General features: G+C 54.2%; 2 protein-coding genes across 2 annotated transcripts; both read right to left on the bottom strand.

Annotated features, from left to right (window-relative positions):
• Positions 1-2535: 2535 nt before the first annotated feature.
• Positions 2536-5297, bottom strand: PTGIR (prostaglandin I2 receptor; the record flags this gene model as incomplete). The annotated part of the gene is made up of 2 exons (XM_080703630.1): positions 2536-2928; positions 4530-5297. The coding sequence occupies 2 exons, from the start codon at positions 5295-5297 to the stop codon at positions 2536-2538; spliced, it is 1161 nt and encodes a 386-aa protein (XP_080559756.1).
• An 8387-nt stretch (positions 5298-13684) lies between these two features.
• Positions 13685-14111, bottom strand: GNG8 (G protein subunit gamma 8; the record flags this gene model as incomplete). Its single annotated transcript, XM_080702961.1, has 2 exons — positions 13685-13813; positions 14028-14111. 2 exons carry the CDS (start codon positions 14109-14111, stop codon positions 13685-13687), a joined length of 213 nt encoding a protein of 70 aa, XP_080559087.1.
• Between the last annotated feature and the right edge of the window lie 12505 nt (positions 14112-26616).

Below are 26616 nucleotides of genomic sequence, written 5' to 3' on the forward strand. Positions count from 1 at the left end.
TAAAACTGGTGTGATGGCACACACTTGTAATCCCAGCATTTGGGAGATGGAGACTGGAGGATCGAGGTTTACAGACAGCCTCAGCTCAGCTACTTAGTGAGGACTTCCCAATTTAGTGAAACCCTATTTCAAAATAAGTAATAAAAAATAGGGCTGGGGGTGTAGCTCAGAGGTTGAATGCCCCTGGATTTTATCCCCAGTAACACACACACACACACACACACACACACACACACACACGTTTCTAAATACTTTTATTTTTTTCAGGTTTTTTTTTTTAATTGTGATCAGATACCCATAACATAAAATTACTGTTTTAACCACTTACAATTTACAGTCAGTTACAAATTCAGTGGCATTTGGTACATTCATACTGTCGGCAACCGTGGCCCTCTCCAGGTCCAGAACTGTCTCATCTCCCCAAAAGGAAACCAGTACTGACTAGCTGGTCCCCTCAACCTGTTTTTAACTCCCAGACACCCCTTGTTTCTTGTTTGTTTTTGCTTTTTTATTGTTGTTGTTGTTGTTTTTTCAGCACTGGGGATGGAACCCAGGGGCATCCACCTCCGAGCTACACCTCAGCCCTATTTTTGGTCTTTGTTTTGCAACAGGGTCTCACTTCTCTGAGTCGCAAAGGGCCTCACTAAGTAGCTGAGGCTGTCCAAGAACCGCAATCCTCCTGTCTCAGCCTCCCAAATGCTGGGATTACACGCGTGCGCCACCACTCCCGGCTTCCCCTTGTCCTTTTTGAACATGATTTGAAGCTTAGCTACCAGAAAAAATAAATAAACAACAGTCCAAACAAGGGAGCCAAGCCTTGTTTTGTTTTCAAAGGTAGCAACACAAGAGCAGTGATAGCAACCTGGGAGCGGCTTCGTCCAGGCCCCGTGCAGAGTCGGAATTGCTGTTCAGAGGGACTCGCTTAACCTTCGAGCAGCCCTGTAAACTAAGGACTCGAACTACGAGGGAAAGGAAACAGGCACAGAGAGGCCCGCAACTGGCGGGCTCCACTGCTCCTCACTGCCTGTGGCCAGGGCAGGTGATCGCCCCCCTCTGGGCCTGGGTCCCAGCCCTCCACAAAGGCTCTGAAGACGACGTTGAGTGGGTGGTCAGCGGGAGCGCTGGGCAGGGAGGAGGCACTCGCTACCCCACTGGTGGCTTCTGTCTTCGCCCTTGGAGGCCACGCTTTCCCCCCTCCCCCCGTCCTTGGGGGAGGGGAGTGAGAAAGGGGAACCCGGCTGGCGGGGGGGGGGGGGGGGGACACGAGGTAGAGGAGTTCCGCCCTCCTCCCCAGCTCCACGGGCCAACTCACTTCCTTCCAGGCTGGGCAGCTGTTTCCCAGCACCCTGGATCCCGCCTCTCTGGGGGCAGGGAGTGGCCTTGAGGAGGCGGGAGGACCCCAATTGCCCCATCAGGGTCCAGCCCAGCTTGTGTCCCCAACACCCGGCAGAGTCAGCATCAGCTTGTCCAGTGAATGAACGAATGAATGAATGAATGAATGAATGAAGTCTTTGTGAGGGCTCTGAGGACAGTGAGGTCAGACTCTATAGTCACTTGTTCAGGACAGGGGGCGGGGGGGGGGGAGACTGGCAAGGGGCAGTTTTTTTTTTGTGTGTGGTACTGAACCCAGGGGTGTTCTACCTCTCAGCTCCACCCACAACCCTTTTTCTGTTTGTTTTGAAACTGGGCCACACATGCTGGCCTGGGTCTGCATTCCTGAGCAGTCCCAGATCCCCAGCTCGGACCCCTTCAGCCTCCCCGCTTCTCCACCAAAAGCCACCAGAGCTGCGAGGGGTTTCTCGGGCCCTTTCTGCTCATGCCCAGGCTTCTTGTCTCCTGGAGATGGAAAAGCAAGTCTGCGTCACTGGCCAGTTCCAATTTCTCCTTGCTGTGTGACCCCAGGCAGGTGATCGCCCGCTCTGACTCTCTAGAAAGGCTCTGACAACAGACTGTTGTTCCTCCCACCTCCCCTTGGGTTTCGGGGCCCCCAAGTCTGATGGGGGATGGGAAGCAGGGAACAGGGGAAGGAGGGAGTTTTCCAGGGGAAAAAAAAAAAAAAAAAAACCCTGGGCAGAGAGGCGGTGGCTCCTGGAGTGGCTTGGGAGAGGGCAGGGCCGTCCCCTGGGCACCTGGCGTGGGCAGCTGGTGGGAAGGAGGCTTAATGGATGGGGATGGGAGCAAGAATCTTAGCCCAGCAGACCTGAATACACAGAAGCCGTTGGGAACTTTTCCACCTTCTAAATATTTAGACAGTGAGATGGATGAGGAGCCGAGGGCCGGAGCAGGGCCCGGCCAGGCCACTGGTTATTTTGAGAAAACTGTTCTTTTTGCGCTCCAGGATAAACGTTCCCTCCACCCCTCGCTCTCCTCCCTGGAGCCTGGAGTGGCCGCACTGCTGGAGGAGGAGGAGCTGACCATCCCCAGCCCTCAGGGCTGAGGTTCTGGCATCCGCAGCCCTCAGCAGGGTCCTCAGTTTTCAGGCTCCTGCGCCCATCATGGGAAAGACAGGGCAAAAGATTCCAGGTGGCTTCCCCGTCAGCAGAGGGAGCAGGTCATCCCAGCGGCCGCGGCTTTGGGCTGGGTCCCCGGAGGGTCATCACCAGGCTGTGGCCCAGGAGGCAAGGGCGCTACCTGCCCTGCACCCCAGGCAGACAGAGGCACCCAGCTCCCCTCCTTCCCCCCCGGGGCAGTGGGGGCCCGTGGGTCCCCCCTCCCGGAGGCTGGCCAGGAGAGGACGGTCTGCGATTCCCCGCGAGCTGGCCGGGGATACCAGCAGCAGAAGCGGAGCCTGAGTTGCTGGAAGACAGTCTTTCGAAAGAGAATGAAGACCCAGGGGTCCAGGATGGGGTTGAAGGCATTGAAACGGAAGGCGAGGAGGTCCCCCATCTCGCTGCTATCCGGGGCGATGGCCTGGGTGAAGCCGCGGATCTGAAGGCAGGGGGGAGGGATCCATCAAGAAGAAGCCATGGGTCCCCGGCCTCCTGGCTCCCCCACCCCGCCCCCGGCTTCCCGTCCCAGCTTGCTCCCTGCAGGGATGCGGGATGGCGGGTCAGAGGGGAAAAGAAGGAAGATAAGATGAACACCGCGGCGCTGATGCATCCATCCGGGGAGCAGAGAGAGAGGGAAAGCCCCAGGAAACAGCCCACAGATGCCTAAAAGAATGGACGGGGGGCGGGAAAGGGGGGCTCCCCTTGAGTTTTGTGGCTGGGAAAACACAGACTTTACAGCTGTTGAATCTGAGGTCCAGGGCCCTTGAGAGAGCACAGACCTGTGGTTATGCCTGTATTTGTTCAACCTATGAGTCTAAATAACCCCCCAAAAGTCTAAATAACCCCCAAAAGTCCCCTGCATGTGTGGGGGGAATTTGAATCCAGGGGCATTCTACCGCTGAGCTGCACCCCAACCCTATTTTATTTTTTGGTTTGAAACAGGGTATCAAGCAGCTGCTGAAGCTGGCCTCAAACCTGCGATCCTCGGGTCTTGAGTACTGGGATTTCAGGTGTGCACCACCACACCCAGCTAAAAACTCCTTGCATTGTGTGTATGTGCATGCGTGATGCATATATGCGTGTGTGTGTGTGTGTGTGTGTGTGTGTGTGTGTGTGTGTAGTGCTGGGGATGGATTGTACCTCTGAGCTACACCCCCAGCCCCATTTTTTATTCTTTACTTTGAAACAGGGTCTTACTGAGTTGCAGAGGGCCTAAGGAGTAGCTGAGGCTGTCCAGGAACCGCGATCATCCTGTCTCAGCTTCCCAAATGGTGGGATTACCAGCATGCGCCACCACGCCCAGCTAACTAACCCCTTGCATTTTACAGAATGAACATCTGAGGAGAGTCAAAGGACAGAGACTGTGGGGTGGGGCCTGGGGAGGCAGGTCCACCTCAGGAATCAGAGGACCCAGTGCAGGTACTGGCTGTGTGATGGTGGGCAAGAGGCAACGTTCCTCGTTTGTAAAAAGGGTGATAAGAAGCCGGGCGTGGTGGTGCACGCTTGTAAACCCGGTACATGGAAAAGCCTCTGTCTAACCTTTCTTTTTGGGGTGAGGGTAGTGGAGATTGGACGCAGGCACATTCTACCTTTGAGCTACACCCCCAGTCCCATTAAAAACAAATTTTTATGTGGTACTAGGGATGGAAGCCAGGGGCATTCTACGGCCAAGCTATACCCCCAGCCCTATTTCTTATTCTTTATTTTGAATCAGGGTCTCACTGAGTTGCAAAGGGCCTCGCTAAGTAGCTGAGGCTGTCCGTGAACCGCGATCCTCCTGTCTCAGCCTCCTGAATGCTGGGATTACAAATGTGCACCACCATGCCCGGCTTCCATTTTTACATTTTTTAAATTTTGAAGCAGGGTCTCACTAAGGTGCTGAGAGCCTTGCCAAGTGGCTGAGTCTGGCCTTGAACCTGTGATCCTCCCATCTCAGCCTCCCAAGTACGGAGATGACAGGCCTGATGGTCACCGTGACCGTGGGAGTTGAGTGGGGCTCCGCCCTCCCCTTGCATCCCGGCTCCCGTGAGGGTTACTCACCGTGAGAGGCAGAGAGCACACAGCCATGATGCCAGTCATGAGAGCCAGCAGAATCAGGTGGTCCACCTCATCCTCGCGCGCCCGGGAGCTGGGGACCAGAGAGCCCTGGTGGCGCCTCTGCTGGCGGTACATGCGGCAGAGGCTGACGGTGACGGAGCCGTTGCACAGGATGATGGCCGTCACCAGCAGGGCCACGAGGCTGGCGTATGCCAGCGAGAAGGCGCAGCCCCCTGGCTGGGCTGAGCGCATGCGGATGAAACACCAGCTGCCCGGGCAGTACTGCTGGTGCTGGCCCAGGCCCAGGAAGGGCAACGAGCAGAAGAGGGTGCAGAAGACGTAGATGGCAGGCAGTGCCAGGCGGGCGCAGCGTGGCCCGTCCAGCTGGGCATACAGGTAGGGGTGGCTGAGCGCCAGGCAACGCTCCACCGCCATGGCGCAGAGAATCAGCGTGGAGGCCAGGCCGAAGAAGGTCATGGCAAAGGCAAAGGCGTCGCAGAGCTCGGGGCCCCCGCCAGCCAGGCCCAGCAGCGAGCTGTTGCGGGCGTAGGCCACGAACACGGCCGGGCTCAGGAAGCACGTGCCCAGCAGGTCGGTCACCGCCAGCCCCGTGACCAGCACGGCGAAGGCTGACGGACGCGACCGCCGCCGCGCGCCCAGGATGCCCAGGGCCAGCCCGTTGCCCACCACGCCGGCCACAAACATCAGGGTGCTGGTGGCCGGCCCCACGGAGCCCCGCACGTAGGTGAGGTTCCTGCAGGAATCCGCCATCTCTCGCTGTTGTCTGGCGCCCTGGCTGCAGGGGTGCGGGGGCCACCGTCTGGGGCAGGCGGCTGGGACTTGCCAGTCAAGCCCCTGGTCCCAGTGAGCGAGTACACGCGCGTCTGTCTGTGCTTCTCGCCCCTCGATCTTGTCTAGTGCCTCCGTCTTGTATTTCTTTGCTTCTCTGTCCTTCCCTAGTCCTTCCCTTTGGTCTGTCCGCTCCTGCTGCCTCTCTGCCCCTGGTCCACACTGCCTGCCTTTCTCCAGCCCTCTATCCCCGTCTGCTCTGCATTTCTGCCTGCCTGGCCCCTCTGCACCTCCACAGCGTGGGTCTCTCCCTTCGCTGGCGACCAGCTCTGCGCGTGTGTTGGGCTGTGTCAGCTTCTCCTTCCCTCCCTCCCACCCTCCCTCCCTCCCTCCCTCCCCATCTTGCCTGCTAGCCCGCTTTTTCATTTCCTCTCTCTGCCCCGCCCTCCCTCCTCCTACATTCTCTGGAGTCACCCCCCCCCCAGCTCCCTGTGCCTTCCCTGGCCTGTACCCCGTGCCCTGCTCCTGCATCCTCCTCCAGCGCCTGCCCCCTCTCCTCCCCTCCTCTCAGTCCCCAGCATGGAGCCACCTGCTACCTCTGTACACGTAGGTCTCTGCCCTTCTGCCTCCCCTCTCTGGACCCCCATGCAGATCCGTTCAGAGCCCACCAGGGGGCCAGGATGGGACCCAAGGGGTGTAGCTGACCAGTTCTGGGAGGGCTTGGCTGTGGCCTGGCTGTCTAGGGGTGACCTCTGGGATCTATTCTGGGCTCCGGGCCCCAGGGTTAGGACATAGTCCAGGGATTGAGAAATGACCAGGAAATTCCTCCCTGATGCAGTGTTTTCCAGACAGCACTGAGATTTCTGGTCCCTGGACACAATTCACTCCTTCCAGAGGCTGAGGAAGGAGGTGCCTGGGGTCAGAGCACATCCCTGGGCTCCCAGCCCCAGAACTCAGAGCCCTGGGCAGGGCTGTGGAGGAGGAAGGGACTTGGTGTCCAGTTGTGGGGTCAGGCCCCAGGACTTCAGTGGCCCATGATCAGAGACGCACCCTGTGGACCTCTTGCTTGTCAACTCTGTACTTGCAGGCCCCAGGCCAAGCTCCGGTGACCCTGACCTCTAAGGATAGTATTTTGGCTACAGACGCATGGCCCGGCCACCTAGGGCTCCAACATCGCTGTGCATGGATGTCTCCCATCCTCCCTAACAGCGCTCCGGCACCTCCTCCTTCGGGCCACGGGCCATTTCAGTCACCTCACACACCCAGCTGTCAGCACAGTGACCATGGTCACAGGCTCAATCTCACTGAACCGGCCTCTCCCAGACCAACGAGGGAGACCCCTCAGACACTGTGTGTGCGTATGTGTGTGTGCGTGTGTGTGTTACGGTTACTGGGGATTGAACCCAAGGGCATCCTACGTGCCAGCTATGCCCCCAGACCTTCTTCGTACTGTTTGTTTCACTAAGTTGCTGTGCCCGGCCTCAAACCTGCGACCCTCCTTGTCTCCGCCTCCCCAGTGCTGGGATTACAGGTGTGCACCACGCCTGGCTTCACACGCATCTGAATGGTGCTCCTGTCCCAATTCAACCACCTCCTTGCCATGTGATGGTCCCGGGACACCACTGGCCTCCAGGGCCTGCAGCCAGCTGTGGCCAGCAGCCCCCACCCCAGGTGTGCTTCTGTCACAAGCAAAGAGCTTGTGCAGATGCCGTCTCCCTTCTGAGGCCCAGAGGGGTGCTCCTGACCCAAGGGCTGGAGCGTGGGCAGCGACAGCCCCGCTCTCTCTGTCCCTGCCCCTGTGACCACAACCCCTTTGCCCTTCCCCCACCTCCCTATCACCCATGCCCAGCTGGCACCCCAACTTCCGGCCGGATGAGCGCCCCGTTGCAGCCCCAGCGGGGATCCCCCGGGTACCACAAAACCCTGCCCTGGGGTGGTGCCTGCTGCAGACTCTAGACCTCCCAGCCATGTGGGCCCCTCATGTTCTCCCGTTCCCAGGCAGAGCGGAGGGAACTCAGGAAGTTATAGCATATTAATGAAGGATGACGTCTGGCGAGCCTGAGTCCTGGCTCCGCATCAGGGGAGTTGTTGGGAAGAGGGGGGCTCTGGTTCCCGGAGCTTTCTCCTGCTGGCTTCCTGTCCCCACCAGTATCATTAAGCATTCAGAACGTCCCGGATGCTCCCATGCCTAGGTGATCCGAGACGGCCCCCTGCTCCCCACCCGGGGCTCAGTTTCCCTCCCGTGTCTGTAGGCATAAACCCTGGCCACAACAGCCTTCGCTCTGTGCTCCCCCGTCAGGGACAGGTGGATGTGGCAGCATCTGTAACCCATTCCTGAGGAGGGGCCTGAGCCCGGCAGCTCGGCCTGCAAGCTTCTGCTCGCCCTCTGGTGGGACAGGACTGGAGGGGGTCTCCTGTCTGCATTGGGGGAAGGGTGGCTCCCACGACCAGGGGAGTCATGGAAGGAAAGGCCCAGGGAGGGTGAGTCAGCAGCTCTCCTCTCTCCACCCACTGTGAGCAGCAGGACCCGGGGACCCGAGGGACCCAAGGGACCCCAGGGCAGCAGGAGAAAGAGAAAGGACAGGAGCCGGGCGTGGTGGCGCGGGCCTGCAATCCCAGTACCGTGGGAGGCTGAGTACTCGGTAGGATCTCAGGTTTGAAGCCAGCCTCAGCAACTTAGTGAGGCCTTCAGGAACTTAGGGAGAGACACCCTCTTTCAAAATAAACAAAAAAATAAAATGGGGCTGGAGGTGTGACTCAGAGGTAGAATAACCCTGGGTTCAATCTCCAGTACAAATAAATAAATAAATAAATAAATAAATAAATAAATAAATAAGCTGGGCATGGTGGTACATGCTTGTAATCCCAGTACTTGGGAGGCTGAACTCACAGACAGCCTCAGCTACTTAGTGAGGCCCTCTGCAACTTAGTGAGAACTTGTTTTAAAATAAAGAATAAAAAATAGGGCTGAGGGTGTAGCTTGGAGGTAGAATGCTCTGGGTTCAATCCCCAGCACCACAAAATAAATAAATAAATAAATAAATAAATAAATAAATACGCCAGAGAGCTAGGTGGAGTGGTGCACACTTGTAAATCACAGTACTTGGGAAACTGAGACAGGAGGATTGCAAATTGGAGTTTGATGAAAACCTCAGGAACTTTTTTTCTTTTGGTACTGGGGATGGAACCCAGGGGCATTCGACCTCCAAGCTACACCACCATGCCCGGCTTATTTTTATTTTACATTATTTTATTTTTATGTGGTACTGAGACATTCTACTTCCAAGCTACACCCCAGCCTGATTTTATTTATGTATGTATTTATTTTTTTACCAAACTGTATTCACTGTGTGTGTGTGTGTGTGTGTGTGTGTGTGTGTGTGTGTGTGTGTGTGGTACCGGGGATTGAACCCAGGGGTATTCTAACTCTGAGCTACACCCAGCCTTATTTTATTATTATTATTATTATTATTATTATTATTATTATTATTTGCAGTACTGGGAATGGAACCCAGGGACATTCTAACTCCATGTGACACTCCAGCCCTATTTTGTATTCTTTATTTTGAAACAGGGTCTCACAGAGTTGCAGAAAGCCTCACTAAGTAGCTGAGGCTGTGAACCGCAATCCTCCCGTCTCAGCCTCCCGAATGCTGGGATTACAAGCGTGCGCCACCACACCCAGCTGACAACCTCAGGAACTTAATGATACTCTCAGCAACCTCGCAAAATAAAAAATAAAAAAGGATGTTTCAAAATAAAAAATAAAATAAGGATGGGGCTATAGCTCAGAGGTAGAATGTCCCTGGGTTCAATCCCCAGCACCAAAAAAAAAAGAAAAGCCCTCAGTTACTGGGATTATTATTCATTTAACAACCCTAACGGACTGTTTGCTGTGTGCCCAAGGCTGGGGACGCAGAGGGGCCAGCGGGCACTGTGCAACGGGGAACCTAGGCAGTGGGCCCTGGGCTGAGCACCCCACACCCAGCCAGGACCCTGCTCTGGGTGAGTGTCTTCAGGAGAGCTGCCCCGGGAGCCGCGATGGAGCTGTGACAGGCTCTCTGGCCTCCAGTGCCTCTGGCTGCCAGGCCAGACCGCATCTGGACACGCTACAGACCCGAGGTCCGGATTGCCCTGCCCACCCTCTGCTGAGTCCCTGGTTTTTGTTCTCCGGGCTCTGGCTCTGGGAGGAGGCTGCCTCCTCGTGCTGTGGCACACATGCCACCGGCCACCCTCGCCTGCCAGGCCTGCCTGCCCGTGCCCTCGCTGCTGCGAGAGGGTGCCTGGGTCAGTCCCTCCTCGGCAGGTCCCAGCACCTAGAGTCAGAGCCGCCTTCCTCTGCTCGCTGTCCCCAGCCACACGTGGGCTCTCGCCTGCCTACCTGGAGGGGCGCCTCCCGTCTCCTCCCTGCCTGGCCTTTGCCTGAGCTTTGCCCTAGGGAGACTCTTAACTTGCCATCCTCAAAGCCCCTGGGCACCCCAACTTCTCCTGAACAGTACTGCATCAGATCTTCCCACTCCAATCTCAAGCCCTACTGTCCAGGGCACGTCACCTGTCCTTCATGGCCTGCCACGTCTGCGTGACTGTAATGCCAGTACTTGGGAGACTGAGACAGGAGGATTGGAGGCTCAAGTCCAGCCTCAGTAATTTATTTTTCACTGATTTTATTTTTTGTTTTTATATTTATTTATTTATTTATTTATTTATTTAGTGGTAGTAGAGATGGAACCCAGGGGCTTTCTACCTCCAGGCTACACTCCCAGACTTATTTTTTATTCTTTATTTTGAAACAAGGGATCACTGAGTCTCAAAGGGCCTAAGTAGTAGCTGAAGCTGTCCTCAAACCACGATCATCCTATCTCAGTCTCCCAAATGCTGGGATTAAAAGCGTGTGCCACAGCCGAGCGTGGTGGCGCACGCTTGTAATCCCCGCGCTTGGGAGGTGGAGACAGGAGGATCGCGCAGGTTCGAAGCCAGGCGCGCTGGCGTAAGAGACCCTGTTTCCAAATAAAAAAGTATAAAATGGGTCTGGGAGTGTAGCCCGGAGGTAGAAGGGCTTCCAGGAACCCCAGAACCACACACACACACACACACACACACACACACACACAAGTGTGTGCCACCACACCCAGCTCCACCTATTTTATATTTTACTTGGAAACAGGTTCTCACTAAGTTGCTGAGAGCCTCACTAAGTAGCTGAGGCTGGCTTCGAACCCGTGCGATCCTCCTGTCTCAGCCTCCCAAACTCAGGGATTACAAGCGTGCACCACCACACACACCTGCACTACACCAGGTTTAGCAATTTAGCTAGACCTTCAGCAATTCGGTAAAACACTGTTTCAAAATAAAATAAACCAGACATGGTGATGCATGCCTGTAGTCCCAGTACTTGGGAGGCTGAGACAGAAGAATTGCAGGTTCCAGGACAGCCTCAGCAAATACTGAGACTCTCATCAACCTAGTGAGACCCCATTTCAAAATAGGGCTGGGAGTGTAGCTCAGAGATAGATGTTCCTGGGTTCAATTCCCAGTACCACAACAAAAATAAATAATAGCCAGGCATGGTGGCACACACTTGTGATCCCAGCATTTGGAAGGCTGAAACAGAAGGATCACGGTTTCCCACTCAGTGAGACCCTGTTTCAAAATAAAGAATAAAAAATAGGGCTGGGGGTGTAGCTTGGAGGTCAAATGCCCCTGGGTTCCATCCCCAGACCCACACACACACACACAAAAAAAAAACCCATAAAATAAAAATAAAGAATAAAAAATAGGGCTGGGGGTGTAGCTTGGAGGTCAAATGCCCCTGGGTTCCATCCCCAGACCCACAAAAATAAAATAAAATAAAATAAAAAATAAAAAATAAAAATAAAAATAAAGGGCTGAGACGTTAGCTCAGAGGTTGAACAGCCTGGGTTCAATCCCCAGTAACACACACACACACACACACACACACACACACACACACACACACACACACACCAGTGAGATTGGGGTTGTGAAAGGGACCTGCAGGAGTGATGGCTGATTCTGGCCCATCCTGCCCCCTCTCCCAGCCAGGCAAGAGCTCTCTGAGCATCTGGGGTGGGGTGCAGGATGCAGGGGAGCACTGGGAAGACAGCCTGGGATGGGGGGCAGCCTCCTGGGGTGGGGGAGGAGAGGGGGCTGTTGGGAGCGCCTCTTCCCAGGCAGCCACCCCTCCTCTTCGTGGCCTGGCTCTGACCCCAGCCTACATCTGGCCCCAGAGCTGCCCTCACAGCTGGGGTAGCAGGAAAAAGGAGCAGTGACCAGAGCTGCTGCCGCTGCTGCTGCTGCAGTGTGGTAAGGCTAATGAGATTAATCAGAGCTGCGGATCTGTGTTCATGGCCGCTGGTCATCCAGGGACCTCCCCATTCCCTTCCAGGTTCTGGCTTCTCCTTCCTCCCAGCCTCAGCGCCCAGCCTCCCTCCCTCCTCCAGGTGGACATCTTCTCCCGGTGCCCTCAGCTCCCCACTCCTGCCTGCTCTCCTGCCCACTCCCACCCCACTGCCTCCCTACCATCCCCAAGACCTGCAAGGCAAAGAAGGAAGGGGGCATTACACCGCCCCCAGATTCCAGGGCCAGAAGTGTCTAAATCCAACAGTCTGGGCTCTAGGAATCCCGAGGTGCTGAGCTCTGGAATCCCAGCGGGACAGAGAGGCAGGGATCTCTGCACCCGCCCACTCAGGCTGAAGAAGTCCTGGGACCCTGGATTCCGTCACATGCCAGATCCTGAGCCACAGGGGCACTAGGTCTGTGAAATTCCGGGATCCTCCTGGCTCTGTCGTCCCTCCCAGCATCCTTCCTCTCTCCTGCCCCACCCCCAGTTCATCCTTGGCTCTCTCCCTGCCCCCCTTCTCCCCTGGGGCTCCCACAGACATGATGCAACCAGGCCGGAGCCGGCTGAGAGGTGGGAGGCAGGAGGGAGATGTAATTACAGCCGTTCCTGCCTCAATCCTACAGGAAGATCAGAGTTGGGGCTCAGGGGACCCCAATCCGATGTGAATAACAGAGAGCAAGCCGGGCTCATGCAAGCCCCTCCCTGGGGAGGAGAGCTCAGCAAGCCACCTCCAGCCAGATCCAGGGGTCCCGGCTCCCTCAGCCCCAATCTGAAAGGACTCAGAGAAGAGGAGCGGGCCAGGCTCCAGGGGAATTAACTCAGCCAGCCCACAGCCCACCCCTTCAGGGTCCCTGGGATTTCAACAGAAACAGAACATTTCACGGTTCATTCCACTGTACAAAGCCCAGGACCCAGCCCCTTGCCCCCAGATAAATGGCCGTCAGCTTCCTTAACTGGGAGATGGTGGGGCTCGGTGGGGGCTTTGGCAGGCTGAAACCCCAGATGCTTTCTCATAGCCTGTGGTCACCCTGTGTGTCAAAAGACTTTATAATTTCAGAGAAGCTGGAAGTATGGACGTTCATGTGAAAAACCTCTATTTTCCAACCTGCCTCAATCTTTGTTTTTTTCATTCATTTGGTACTAAGGTATTCAATCTCTGAGCTACACCCCCGGCTCTTTTTATCGTTTTATTTTGAAACAAGATCTGGCTAAGTTGCTGAGGCTGGTCTCAAACCTAGGAAATTCCTCTCCTAGCCTCCCAAGTACTGGGATTATAACTATGTACCACCAGGTCCAGGTAAAGAGATTTTCTTTTTTGAGGGAGGTCAGTGGGTTACTGAAAATGGAACCCAGCGGGGTCTTCTATCTCTAAACGTATACCCCTAGTCTATTTATTTATTTATTTATGTTTATTTATTTGGAAACTGGGTCTAAGTTGCTGAGGCTGGCCCCCAATCTGAAATCCTCCTGTTTCAGCCTCCCCAAAACTGGGATAACAGATGTGTGCCACTGTGCTGCGGGTGTAACTCGGAGGTAGAACGTCCCTGAGTTCAATCTCCAGTACAAAACAAATAAACAGAAAAGCTCCAAGCCCGGAGAGAGGAGAAAGGCCAGCTGAGGGGCACAGGGAGCCCAGGACCCTCTTGCCCCACTTATCTCCAAGCTCTGCCACTTTAAGTAAGGGACTTAATTAGGCTCACTTTCACCATCTGTAAAATGGGTATCATGCAGATAGCTGCTCCCCGGGGGGGCTGCTGGGACCACTAGGTTCAGGATGGGATTCCGGGGCTCATGGAAAGACAGAGCGCCAGGTGCTTACTCATTTCTGCGGAGGCTTTGATGGAGTCGAACCCCTGCAGCTCACACTCTACACGCACTTGGAATGAAAAGGGACACAGTTTTCCCCCAGGTGGCTCCAAGCTTTGTGCGTGCCTCAGTTTCTCAGAAAACACAGGCACCACCATAGTCACCAAATTTATTGGATTCGTTGCTTTAGCAGAGGAAGGGCTCAGAGCAGGACGCAAAAGAGGCGCTTGTCGCGGAAGGGGTTCTCGGCGGCGGGAACCGGCGTCACCAGGGGGTCGTCTTTGGCGTGGGTCTCGCAGAAAGACAGGAGCTCCGCCGCCGCCTGCGACACCTGCAGGCGCGCAGGTAGAGGTCCCCGCCCCGCCCCAGCGGCCCCGCCCAGCGGCCCCGCCCCTCGCCCAGGCCACGCCCCCTGACGGGGTCCCAGCCCCGTCCCACGCATTTCCTAAGGGAACCTCCCACTGCGACTCTGGGCCCCGCCCCCAACTCAGCCGCGCGCAGACCCCAGGCCGGAGCCCCCGCCCCAGTCCCTGCGGGACCCGCACCTTCATCCGGTCGATGTTCACCTCCAGCTTCAACTGCTCCACGGTCTTGCGGGCCTCGGCGATCTTGGCCATGTTGTTGGACATGGCTGCAGCAGGGAAGGGGTTAAGTGCTGCGGGAGTGGGGTCTGCTGCGGGGACACGTCTAGGTGCCGAGGTAGGGGTGGTGGTGGGAGGTGGTGGGACCCAGAAACGCGCGCGTGGGTGGAAAGGCGCACGAATAGGGTGCCCAGACAGGTAGAGGAAGGGAATGACGACCCAGGAGAGTGTGGGGAGGATGGGGGCGCCCGGATGGGTGTACCCAGAGGCAGGTGGGGGAGGAGGGACGCACAGATGGGAGGCCGCGGGGCAGGTGGAGGGAGGGCCAGAAGGACAGGGCCACAGGTGCTGGCTCAGGATCGAGGGATCCAGGTGTCCTCGCCCCCTGGGGACGCAGCCCGAGCCGGGAAGGGGGGCCCCTCCCCAGGCCAATTAGCGGTGGCTCCAGGGAGAACTGAGAATTAAGATCGCGGCGGGAGGGGCGCGGAGGGGGCCTCATTAGGGCCTTCGCAGCAGCTGCCCCCTCCGCCACCCTCCGGGAGCCCCCTGCCCTCGCCCCAGCCACCTCAAAGGCTCCTCTGCTCATTAGCAGCCAGGGAGAGGGCTTGGGGAGCCCAGCCCGGCCAGGCAGGACCGAGAGAGGGGCGAACGGAGGGGCCCAGGAGGCTCGAGAGACAGGGAGAGACCGGGTGGGGAAAATAAGAAGGCGAGGAGAGACTGGGTGAGAGATGGGGCGATGGGGGAAGAGGAGAGAGAGGGGCCGAGGGAGGTAGGGGGTGAGACCGCGGCGGGGAGACAGGACCCGGGACTCAGAGGAGGAGAAGAGAAGGAACCCAGGCAGGGACAGAGGAGAGAAGGGGCCCCGGCAGAGAGGGAAGCGGAGGTGCTGGAGGGGAGATGGGGTGAGGGAGGGGAGAGCGGGGCGTCAGTGAGGGCAGAGAGGAGCAGGCTGGTGCGCACGCACGCGGCCGAAAGCATCCTCCACTCCCTCGGTCATCCACCCGCGGGCCGTGGTGGGCGCGCGGCCGGCCGTGGGCCCGGGGTGGGAGCCACCTACCTGTTGCTGCTCAGGGCTGGGCTGGCGGGCGGCCGCGGGGCTGAGGCCGGCCAGGTCCCGGCAGCCCCGCCCCCTCCCCGGGGGGCGCAGCCCCTCAGGACCGCCTCCCCCCCCCCCCCCGCCTCCGCCACCCTCACCAGGCCCGGGTGCTTTCTCCTGGGTCCTCCCTCTGTCGGGTCCCCTCTTTGTCTCTGTTTCTGTTGCCTCGATTGTCTGTGTATGTGCTGCTCCCCCTCTGGGTCTGTCCCAATCATAGTAAAAGACAGTCGCTCTGCCTGTGATCCCAGTACTTGAGAAGCTGAGACGGGAGGACCGCAGATTCGAGGCCAGCCTCAGCAATTTAGCCGCACCCCCCAGCAATGTAGCGAGACCCTGTTTCAAAAATAAATAATAATAATAATAATAATAATAATAACAATAACAACAACAACAACAATAATAATAATAATAATAATAATAATAATAATAATAATAATAAAATAATGGCCAGGGTGGCACTCACCTGTAATCCCAGTACTTGGGAGGCCGAGACAGGAGGATAGCAAGTTCAAAGCCAGAGTCAGCAACTTAGGGAGATCCTGTTTCAAAATAAAAAATAAAAAAGGGCTGCAGATGTAGCTCGGAGGTAGAACATCCCTGGGTTCAATCCCTAGTATCCAAACAACAAAAATAATAGAAAAAAATAAAAAGGGCCGGGGGAGGGGGTGTAACACAGTGACAGAGTGCCCCTGGGTTTAACCCCCAGGACAGGAAAAAAAGAAAAAAAGCTCCTCTGAGTGTGCCCTGTGCCCTGCTGTTCTCACTCCACAGCGACACAGGCCCCTCCTGGGTCCACAGTTTCTCACTGTGTTGCGTGAGTTGTTGTTGTTGTTTTGCGGGTCTGGGGATAGAACCCAGGGGCATTCAACCTCCGAGCTACACCCCCTGCCCTGTTTTTTTATTCTTTATTTTGAAACCAGGTCTCACTGAGTTGCAGAGGGCCTCACTAAGTAGCTGAGGCTGTCCGCAAACCGCGATCCTCCTGACTCAGCCTCTGGAATGCTGGGATCACAGGCGTGCGCCACCACGCCCAGCTTCGTGTGTACTTTTACAGTCGCACATGGTCACATGTGCCACCACAATGTCACGGACGACCCTCTCCTGGGCACACAGACTCATGCTCACACAGATGCACGCCACCCTGCTGGGTCTCACAGGAACGCCTGTCTTGTGAAGGACCTGGGCTCAACACAACCTCTCAAGTTGTCTGGGAATGTCCCACTCACTGTCACTCACAGCATAGCACTCATCACCATGACAGCCGCCACGACGGCACAGACAGACAGACGAGCTTAGAAGTCAAACGTACCAACGCAGTTGGTCAGCATCACACTTAACCATGTGAAGCACCACGCGTGTTGGGCGTGGTGGGGCACGCCTGTTATCCCAGCCCTTGGGAGGCTGAAACAGGAGGATCGCAGGTTCAAGACCAGCCTCAACAAGTAGTGAGACTCTCATCAACCTACCGAGACCCCATTTCCAAATAAAAAAAAAAAAAAATAGGACGGGGGCACAGCTCAGAGGTAGAATTCTTCTGGGTTCAACCCACCAGTGCCACACACATAAACTTCTCTCACAGGCTGACACACAATTTCTCAGTTTCTCCCACGGCGACACACAATAATTCATATGACCTCTTTGTCATACACCATGGGCCACAGCGTGCTCGGGACCAGACCCCTGTCCTGTGACGCCTGTATACAGACACGTGGATTCTGGAGCCGTCTCCTGGTGCCATACACAGTCTTTTCCCCACAGGGTCACACAAATCTGTCCCTGTCATATACAACACACACATGGACCTTCTTTTTGTACTAGTGATTAAACATGGGCCATTCCATTCCAAACTACATTCCCAGATCTTTTTATTTTTTATTTCGAAACAGGGTCTCGCTGAGTTGCTGAGGCTGTCGTCAAAATTGCAATCCTCCTGTCTCCGCTTCCCAAGTACTGGGATTACAGGTGTGCACCACCATGCCCTACACACTCCATTGTGTGTGTGTGTGTGTGTGTTACTAGGGATTGAACTCAGGTACATTCTACCTCCAAACTATACCCTTCCCTTTTTCTCTGCTACCCAAGTACTGGGATTATAAGTGTGCATATCTCTCTCTCTCTCTCTCTCTCTCTCTCTCTCTCTCTCTCACACACACACACACACACACACACACACAGTGAGGATTGAACCCAAGGGTGTTCTACCTCTGAGCTACACCTCTAGCTGTATTTTATTATTTTATTTATTTACAGTATTGGGGATTGAACCCAAGAGACATCCACCTCCAAGCTACATCCCCAGCCCTATTTTTTTATTCTTTAATTTTTCAGTACTGGGGATGGAACTCAGGGGCATTCTATTTCTGAGCTACACCCCCAGCCCTATTTTTTATTCTTTCTTTTGAAGCAGGGGCTCACTGAGTTGCAAAGGGCCCCACTAAGTAGCTGGGGCTGTGAACCTGCGATCGCCCTGTCTCAGCCTCCCAAGTACTAGGATTACAGGCACGCACCACCATGCCCGACTTTGGCAGAGAGTCTATGTTGCTAGCTGCGATCCTCCTGTCTCGGCCTCATGACTAGATTACAGGCGTGGGCCGCCAGGCGCTGTTCACACCTTTTGCTGTCCTACCTGGTTACACACGATGGCTCAGTATCTCACCGTCTCAGTGCTTTGCGCGCACACACCGTGGTGCGTCCACACCACCCTTGCTGAGTCGTGGTCTGTGTCTCTCATGGCTGTCACGGTCATGTGCTGCTCACTAACCTCACAAGCGATCTCCCAGCACTGCACTCTGAGTGTCCCCCCTGGTCACCCGCGCCTGCAACTGCTGGGTCAGTGCCAGTGTCACACACCAGCTCAGTGTCGCAGAGTCCCGGTTCCCGCGGCCCGGTTCCCCTTCTCGCCTCTCACACGTCGTCGGCTCACACCGGGTCCATCTGGGTCATCGGTCTGCCCTGACACCTGGCACTCTCACCCCTGCCTTCCTCACGGCTCACACACAATCTCCGGCTCCCACGTGGGTCCCCAAGCAGCGTCTCTCTCAGATACAATCACACACAACCTCCCACCGCCTCCCGCCGAATCAGTGATAATCTCGTGGCGTCCCTCCAGGCACCCTGACCTGGCGAGACACTGTCACCTGTATGTCACCTCTAGCCTAGGCGGTCCCACTCGGTCCCTGCCGGTCAGTCGCATCACAGTCTCCGGGCGTCTCCAGGGTCTACACACACGGGGCCCCGGGCGGTAGACACCCGCGGCGGCTCCCCCCGTCGGGTCCCTGCGGCGGCGCTCACGCCTGCAGCCCTGCAGCCACACGGGGGCGCCCGCGGGCCGCTGCCACCGAAGGCGCGGGGAGAGCGAGCGCCGGGCGCCCCCCGCCCCCGCGGGAGGTGGACGCGGAGACTGGGGGGCCCCAGGAAGACGCGGCAGGGAGACGCAGCCCTAGAAGTGGAGGGAGCCGGGGGCCAGAGGAGGATGGAAGGTGGACAGAGAAACCCAAAGGAGGCGAGAGCGATGCAGGGAGAGACAGACACCGAGGGAAGGGACGCAGAGACGCTTAGGTGCAGACCGAGGACTGAGGGAAGGAGCGGACGGCAGAGACAGGGACAGGACAGACAGGACACAGCGCAGCACCGCAGGAAGACGCACAGACGCCAGGACGCAGACACGGGGACGGACCACAGAGAAAGAAGCAGGCAGAGCGCAGCGGGAACCCAGAGGGCGCCGTGCACCCGGGCCTGGACGGGGGCGTGGCCTGCGGCGGGGCGTGGTCTATGTGGGCGTGTCCCTGGTGGGCGTGGCCAGGCTCTTCCTGCCGGGACCTCGCGGAGCCCCGCGAGCCGGGCGTAGGCTGCGGCGCTGCGAGGAGGTGGAGGCGGGGAGGAGCGTTTCTACCGCCGACAGCCCACCCCAGCTCGGATTTTACTGCCTGGATGGGGAAGCCGCGGAGGGGGCGCCGGCCGGGGAGCTTTGCGATAGCGGGCGAAGGACCCCGGCCCCTTGCCCGCCCCGTGGGGCGCCGCAGGGCGGGGCTGCGAGCGAGCCGGGCCCACATCTGGAAAGCATCAGGCGCCGGACTAGCCGGGCCGGGCCGCTCCGCGGAGGGGGAGGGGAGCCGGGCGCCCCCACCCGGCGCGGGGTCTGCCGGCGCCGAGGAGGGGCTGGGCGGGAGCCGAGCCCGGCGCCTCCCGCAGCTGGTTTCCATCAGACCTGGCCTGGGCAGCCCCGGCGGAGGAAACTCAGCTTAGAGCCAGGAAAGACTGGGTGACGACCCAGTATTCCCTCCGCCCTCCCCCGACCGAAGCCGGAGGCTGGCGGGAGCGGGTGGGGAGCGGGATTGCGGGTGCGGGGAGAGACAGACAGATGGACGGATGCGGCCCAGGGCCAGGTCACATCCAGGCCTCCTTTGCGGGCCTGCACCGCCTTTCCACCCTACCGTCCTTAGTTCCCGCCCCAGGGTGCAGGGGAATCGCTCTGGCCTTCTGACAGCCTAGGGCTGGATACTATTACTGTCCCCAATTTTTTTGGAACAGGAAACTAAGACCCTGGATTCAGCTTCAGTTCTGGCTTTAATTACTGAAGAAATGATCAGTGAAGGGCAATAGTGAATCCTAGGATCAAGTGCCCAAACACCTATCAATAACCTGTTTCTACCTGGATGTGTAGTCGGGATATAAATGATGGAACCCAGGGGTATTCTATTCTATCTGTGAGTTACACCCCGGCCCGATTTTATTTATTTATTTATTTATTTATTTATTTATTTATTTATTTACGGTACTGGGGGTGGAACCCAGAGGCATTTGACCTCCCAGCTATACCCCCTGTCCTATTTTTTATTCTTTATTTTGAAACAGGGTCTCACTGAGTTGCAAAGGGCCTCACTATGTAGCTGAGGCTGTCCTCTACCGCGATCCTCTTGTCTCAGCCTCCCAAATGCTTGGTATTCTTTTATTTTGAAACAGGGTCTCTAAATTGACGGCCTTACTAAGTTGCTGAGGCTGGCAGCGAACCTGTGATCCTTCTGTCTCAGACTTCCAAGTACTGGGATTGTAAGCATGCACCATCATACTCTGCTTCTAGTAGGTATCCTAAAGTGTCAAACAGATCCCCTGCCAGGTGTGGTTGCATAGACTTGTAGTCACAGCGCTTGGGAGGCAGAGATAGTAGGATTGCGGGTTCAAGACCAGCCTCAGCAATTTAGCGAGACTGTAAGCAACCTAGAGAGAGTCTGTTTGAAAAACAAAACAAAATTTAGAGCGGGGTGTGGTGTACATGTTTGTAATCCCAGTACTTGGGAGGCTGAGACAGGAGGGTCAGAGGTTTGAGGACAGCCTCAGCAACTTAGGCCCTCTGCAACTCAGTGACATCTGTTAGAAAGAAGAAAGGGGCCAGGCGTGGTGGCGCACGCTTGTAATCCCCGCGCTTGGGAGGTGGAGACAGGAGGATCACGCAGGTTCGAAGCCAGCCGCGCTGGCGTAAGAGACCCTGTTTCAAAAATATAAAATACGTCTGGGAGTGTAGCCCGGAGGTAGAAAGGCTTCCAGGAACCCCAGTACCACCAAAAAGAAAGAAAGAAAGAAAGAAAAGGGCCAGCGGTATAGCTCAGAGGTAGGGTACCCCTGGATTTAACCCCCAGTACTAAAACAATAAGGGGGCTCTGAGGTAGAATACGCCTGGGTTCAATTCCCAGTACCCAAAGGAAAAACAAACAAATAAACTGAAAACTAAGCCTCTGATTTCATCTAACAAACTCTGCCACCTCAGGATCAGCCATCTCAGTGGGTAGTAAATCTTTGAAGACTTCCTTGACTCCTCTTTCTTTTCTTTTTTCTCTTATTTATTTATTTATTTATTTGTTTATTTATTTTGTGGGGGGGTACTGGGGGAACTCAGGGGCTTTCTACCTCCAGGCTACACCCCCAGACCTATTTTCTATTTTATTTGGAAACAGGGTCTCACTAAGTTGCTGAGAGCCTCACTAAGTAGCTGAGGCTGGCTTCGAACCTGCGTGATCCTCCTGTTTCAGCCTCCCCCAAACTGGAATTACAATCATGCCTGATTTTTAAGTTTTCTTTTGGGGGGGGGGCAACTGGGGATGAAACCCAGGGGCATTCTTCCTCTGAGCTACACCACCAGCCTTTTTTTTTTTTTTTTTTTTGGTACGGGGGTTCCTGGAAACCCTTATACCTCCTGGCTATACTCCCAGACCCATTTATTTTTAAAATATCTTTTAAGCAGGGCATGGTGGCGCACGCTTGTAATCCCTGCACTTGGGAGGCGGAGATGAGAGGATTGCGCAGGTTAGAAGTCAGCCGCTCGTGCTGGCTGAGGAGACCCTGTTTCTAAATAAAAATATAAAATAGGTCTGGGAGTGTAGCCCCGAGGTAGAAGGGCTTCCAGGAACCCCAGTACCACATATATATATATATATATATATATATATATATATATATATATATATGATCTTTTAGTATCTTTTTAATAAGGAAACAGGGTCTCTTAAGCCAGCGAGGCTGGTTTTTTTTTTTGTTTTGTTTTTGTTTGTTTGTTTGTTTGTTTGTTTTGGTGGTACTGGGGTTCCTGGAAGCCCTTCTACCTCCGGGCTACACTCCCAGACCTATTTTTACATTTTCATTTTTGGAAACAGGGTCTCCTAAGCCAACGCGCGGCTGGCTTGGACCTGCGCGATCCTCCTGTCTCTGCCTCCCAAGTGCGGGGATTACAAGCGTGCGCCACCACGCCCGGCGAGGCTGGTTTTGAACCTGCGCAAACCTCCTGTCTCCGCCTCTCAAGGGCAGGGATTACAAGCGAGTGCCGCCATGTCTGGCATATTTTTTTTTATTCTTTTTTTTTTTTTTTTTTTTGGTGGTACTGGGGTTCCTGGAGCCCTTCTACCTCCGGGCTACACTCCCAGACCTATTTTTATATTTTTTATTTGGAAACAGGGTCTCCTAAACCAGCGCGTGCGGCTGGCTTCGAACCTGCGCGATCCTCCTGTCTCCGCCTCTCAAGGGCAGGGATTACAAGCGAGTGCCGCCATGTCTGGCATATTTTTTTTTATTCTTTTTTTTTTTTTTTTTTTGGTGGTAGTGGGGTTCCTGGAGCCCTTCTACCTCCGGGCTACACTCCCAGACCTATTTTTATATTTTTTATTTGGAAACAGGGTCTCCTAAGCCAGCGCGTGCGGCTGGCTTCGAACCTGCGCGATCCTCCTGTCTCAGCCTCCCAAGCACGGGGATTACAAGGGTGAGCCACCACATCCGGCTTGTATTCTTTATTTTGAAACAGGATTTTACTGAGTTGCAAAGGCCCCACCCACTGAGGCTGTCTGCAAACTGTGATCCTCCTGTGTCAGCCTCCCAAATGTGGGACTATAAGTGTGCTCCACCATGGCCTACCAGGGTTGGGATTTCTATACACGCTGGCTAATGCTTGCTACCTCATACATGGAGGCTTGAACAGGGTCCCGTTGGCTGCTCTGGGTGGAACAGGCTGAGAGAGACAGAAGCAGATAGGGGAGCTCCTTGAGGAGGCCACAGGAATAGCCCCAGGGGGAGAGTGCTAAGGCTGCAGAGGAGTTAAGTGACCGCATTCTGGGGACACATGCAGATGGCCTCAGTGGGATTTGCTGTGAGGTCAAGTGTGGAGTGAAAGAGGAGTCAAGCCAGCTGTGGTGGCGCACACCTGTAATCCCCGCGCTTGGGAGGCTGAGACAGGAGGATCGCACAGGTTCGAAGCCAGCCTCAGCTACTGAGTGAGGCTCTCGGCAACTTAGTGAGACCCTGTTTCCAAATAAAATATAAAATAGGTCTGGGGGTATAGCCTGGAGGTAGAAAGCCCCTGGGTTCCACCCCAGTACCACCAAAATAAATAAATAAATAAATGGGTTAGTCTTGCCAGGTGTGGTAACGCACGTTTATAATCCCAGTACTTGGGAGGCCGAGACAGGAGGATTGTAGGTTCAAGGACAGCCTCTGTAACTAATGAGACTCATCAACCTAGCGAGACCCTGTTTCCAAATAAAATATAAAATAGGTCTGGGAGTATAGCCCGGAGGTAGAAAGCTTCTGGATTCCCAGTACCACCAAATATATATATAGATCTGAGAATGTAGCCTGGAGGTAGAAGGCCATTGGGTTCGAGCCCCAGTATATATATATATATATATATATATATATATATATATATATATATCACACACACACACACACACACACACACACAATGATCATGGCAGTGTTATTCACAAATGTCCCAAAGTAGAGACAACCCAGGTGTCCATCTGCTGACAATCAAGCTAAAAGCTGTGTATCCATTCAATGGAATATCCTTTGGCAACAAAAGAGCTGGGTGTGGTGGCAGCTCTCTTGTAATCCAGTACCTTCAGGCTGAAAAAGGAGGATCCCTAGTTTACGGCCAACCTTGGCAATTTAGTAAGAAGACCTTGTTTGAAAAAGAAAAAAAAAAAATTAAAAGGCTGAGGTAGGCCAGGGATGGTGGCGCATGTTTGTAATCCCAGCATTTGAGAGGCCAAGACAGGAAGATTGTGGTTTGCAGACAGCCTCAACTACTTAAGTGAGGTCCTTTGCAACTTGGTGAGACCCTGTTTCAAAATAAAGAATAAAAAATCCAGCTGAGGGTGTAGCTCCAAAGTAGTATGGCCCTGGGTTCCATCCCAAGTACTGCAAAAAAAAAAAAAAAAAAAAAAAAAAGAAAAAAAATGGCCCTGGGTTCAATCCCTAGCACCAAAAATAAATAAATGGAGTGCGGATACATGCTACCATGTGGATGAATGCTGAAGAGTGTGCTGAATAAAAGAAATCGGTCACAAGAGGCCACGTGTTGTATGATTCCATTTATACGAATGCCCAGAATTGGCAAGTCTATAGAAGACAAAAATAGATTAGTGGTTGCCAGAGGCTGGGGAGATTGAGACATGACAGCTAAGAGATGCGGGTTTCTTTTGGGGAGGATAGAAATGTTCTGATATTGTGATATTTGCACAAATCTGCAAATTACTTAAAACCGTTAAACAGTGTACCTTGTATGGGTGAATTTTATGACATATGAATTATATCTGTTTTTCTTTTCTTTTTTCGGTACTAGGAATTGAAATCATGGATGTTCTACTTCTGATTTTACAACCCCAACCCACTTTTTTTCTTTCTTTCTTTCTTTTTTTTTTTTTTTTTTTTGCAGTACTGGGGATTGAACCTAGGGGCATTCTACCTCCAAGCTACGCTTCTCTGGCCTATTTTTATCATTTATTTATTTATTTATTTATTTATTTACTTACAGTACTGAGGATGGAAATGAGGGGCATTCGACCTCTGAGCTACACTCCCTACCTTATTTTTTTTTTATTCTTTATTTTGAAACAGGGTCTCACTAAATTGCAGAGGGCCACACTAAGTAGCTGAGGCTGTCTGCGAACCGTGATCCTCCTGTCTCAGCCTCCCAAATGCTGGGATTACAAGGGTGCGCCACCATGCCCGGCTTCATTTTATTTTTGAAACAGGGTCCCACTGAGTTGCGAAGGGCCTCACTAAGTAGCTGAGGCTGTCCTCAAACTGCAATACTCCAGTCTCAGCCTCCAGAATGCTGGATTACAAGCATACGTCACCAGGCCCGGCACTCATAATTCCCTTCTAAAGGATTTTTTTCCCATAATGGGGATGGAATCCAGGGGCATTCTACCTCTGAACTACACCCCAGCCCTATTTTTTATTCTTTTTGTGTGTGTGTGTGGTACTAGAGGTGGAACCCAGGGGCTTTTCTTCCTCCGGGCTATACCCCCAGACCTATTTTATACTTTATTTGGAAACAGGGTCACTAAATTGCTGAGAGCCTAAGTAGCTGAGGCTGGCTTCGAACTTGTGCAGCCTCCCAAGCGTTGGGATTACAAGGGTGTGCCACCATACCCAGCTTATTCTTATTTTTGAAACAGGGTCTCACTCAGTTGCGGAGGGCCTCACTAAGTAGCTGAGACTGTCCGCGAACTGCAGTTCTCTTGTGTCAGCCTCCCAGATGCTGGGATTACAAGCGGGAGCCACCACACCCGGCTTTACTCTTTTTTCTTTTTGTGGTACTGGGGGTGGAACCCAGGGGCATTCTACCTCCAGGCTATACCCCCAGGCCTATTTTTATATTTTATTTGGAAACAGGGTCTCACTAAATTGCTTAGAGCCTCACTAAACTGCTGAGGCTGGCTTTGAACCTTCGATCCTCCTGTCTCAGTCTCCCAAGTACTGGGATTACAAGCAGACACCTGGCTTATTCTTTATTGTGAAACAGGGTCTTGCTAAACTGGGGAAGCTGGCCTCAAACCTGCAGTCCTGGCCGGGCGTGGTGGTGCACGCCTGTAATCCCCGTGCTTGGGAGGCTGAGACAGGAGGATCGCACAAGTTCGAAGCCAGCCTCAGCTACTTAGTGAGGCTCTCTGCAATTTAGTGAGACCCTGTTTCCAAATAAAATATAAAATAGATCTGGGAGTATAGCCCAGAGGTAGAAAGCCCCTGGGGTTTGCCGGGTGTGGTGGCACACACTTGTAATCCCCACACTTGGGAGGCAGAGACGGGAGGAACGCGCAGGTTCAAAGCCAGCCTCGCGCGCTGGCTTGAGACCCTGTTTACAAATAAAAATGTAAAAATAAGTCTGGGGAGTGTAGCCTGGAGGTAGAAGGGCTTCCAGGAACCCCAGTACCACCAAATAAAAAACTAAAAAAAAAAAGAAAGAAAGCACCTGGGTTCCACCCCTAGTACCACCAAAAAAAAAACAACAAAAAAAACCCTGCAGTCCTCCTATCTCAGCTTCCTAAATAGTAAGATTACAGATGTTTGCCATCACACCTGGCAAATTGTATCTTTGTGTGTGTGTGTGTGTGTGTGTGTGTGTGTGTGTGTGTGTGCGTGGGTGGGTCTGGGGGTGGAACCCAGGGGCATTTGACCTCCGAGCTATGTCCCCTGCCCAATTTTTTATTCTTTATTTTGAAACAGGGTCTCACTGAGTTGCAAAGGGCCTCACTAAGTAGCTGAGGCTGTCCGCGAACCGCTATCCTCCAGTCTCAGCCTCCCGAATGCTGGGATTACAAGCGTGTGCCACCACGCCCGGCTCAAATTATATCTTACTAGAACTATTAATCCCTCCCCAATCCCCTCTTGTGCTTGGTCTCTCATGTGGTGGGCAACCATTTTCAGGACTCCTCCCCTGCATGGAAGGGTTTGCTGTTTTCCTCCATCTGTTATTAAATGCTGAATTAAAAAAGAAATTATGTGGGGCATAATGTTACACACCTGTAATTCCAGTACTTGAGTGGCTGAGTCAGAAGGATCATGGGTTTGAGAACAGACTCAGCAAGTAGTGAGGTCCATTTAACCTGTGAGATCCTGTTTCAAAATAAAAATATAATCAGGCTGAAAGTAGAATGCCTCTGGATTCGATTCCCAATGCCACAAAAA

The sequence above is a fragment of the Muscardinus avellanarius genome, assembly GCF_963383645.1.
Source record: "Muscardinus avellanarius genome assembly, chromosome: 10".
Classification (NCBI taxonomy): Eukaryota; Metazoa; Chordata; class Mammalia; order Rodentia; family Gliridae; genus Muscardinus; species Muscardinus avellanarius.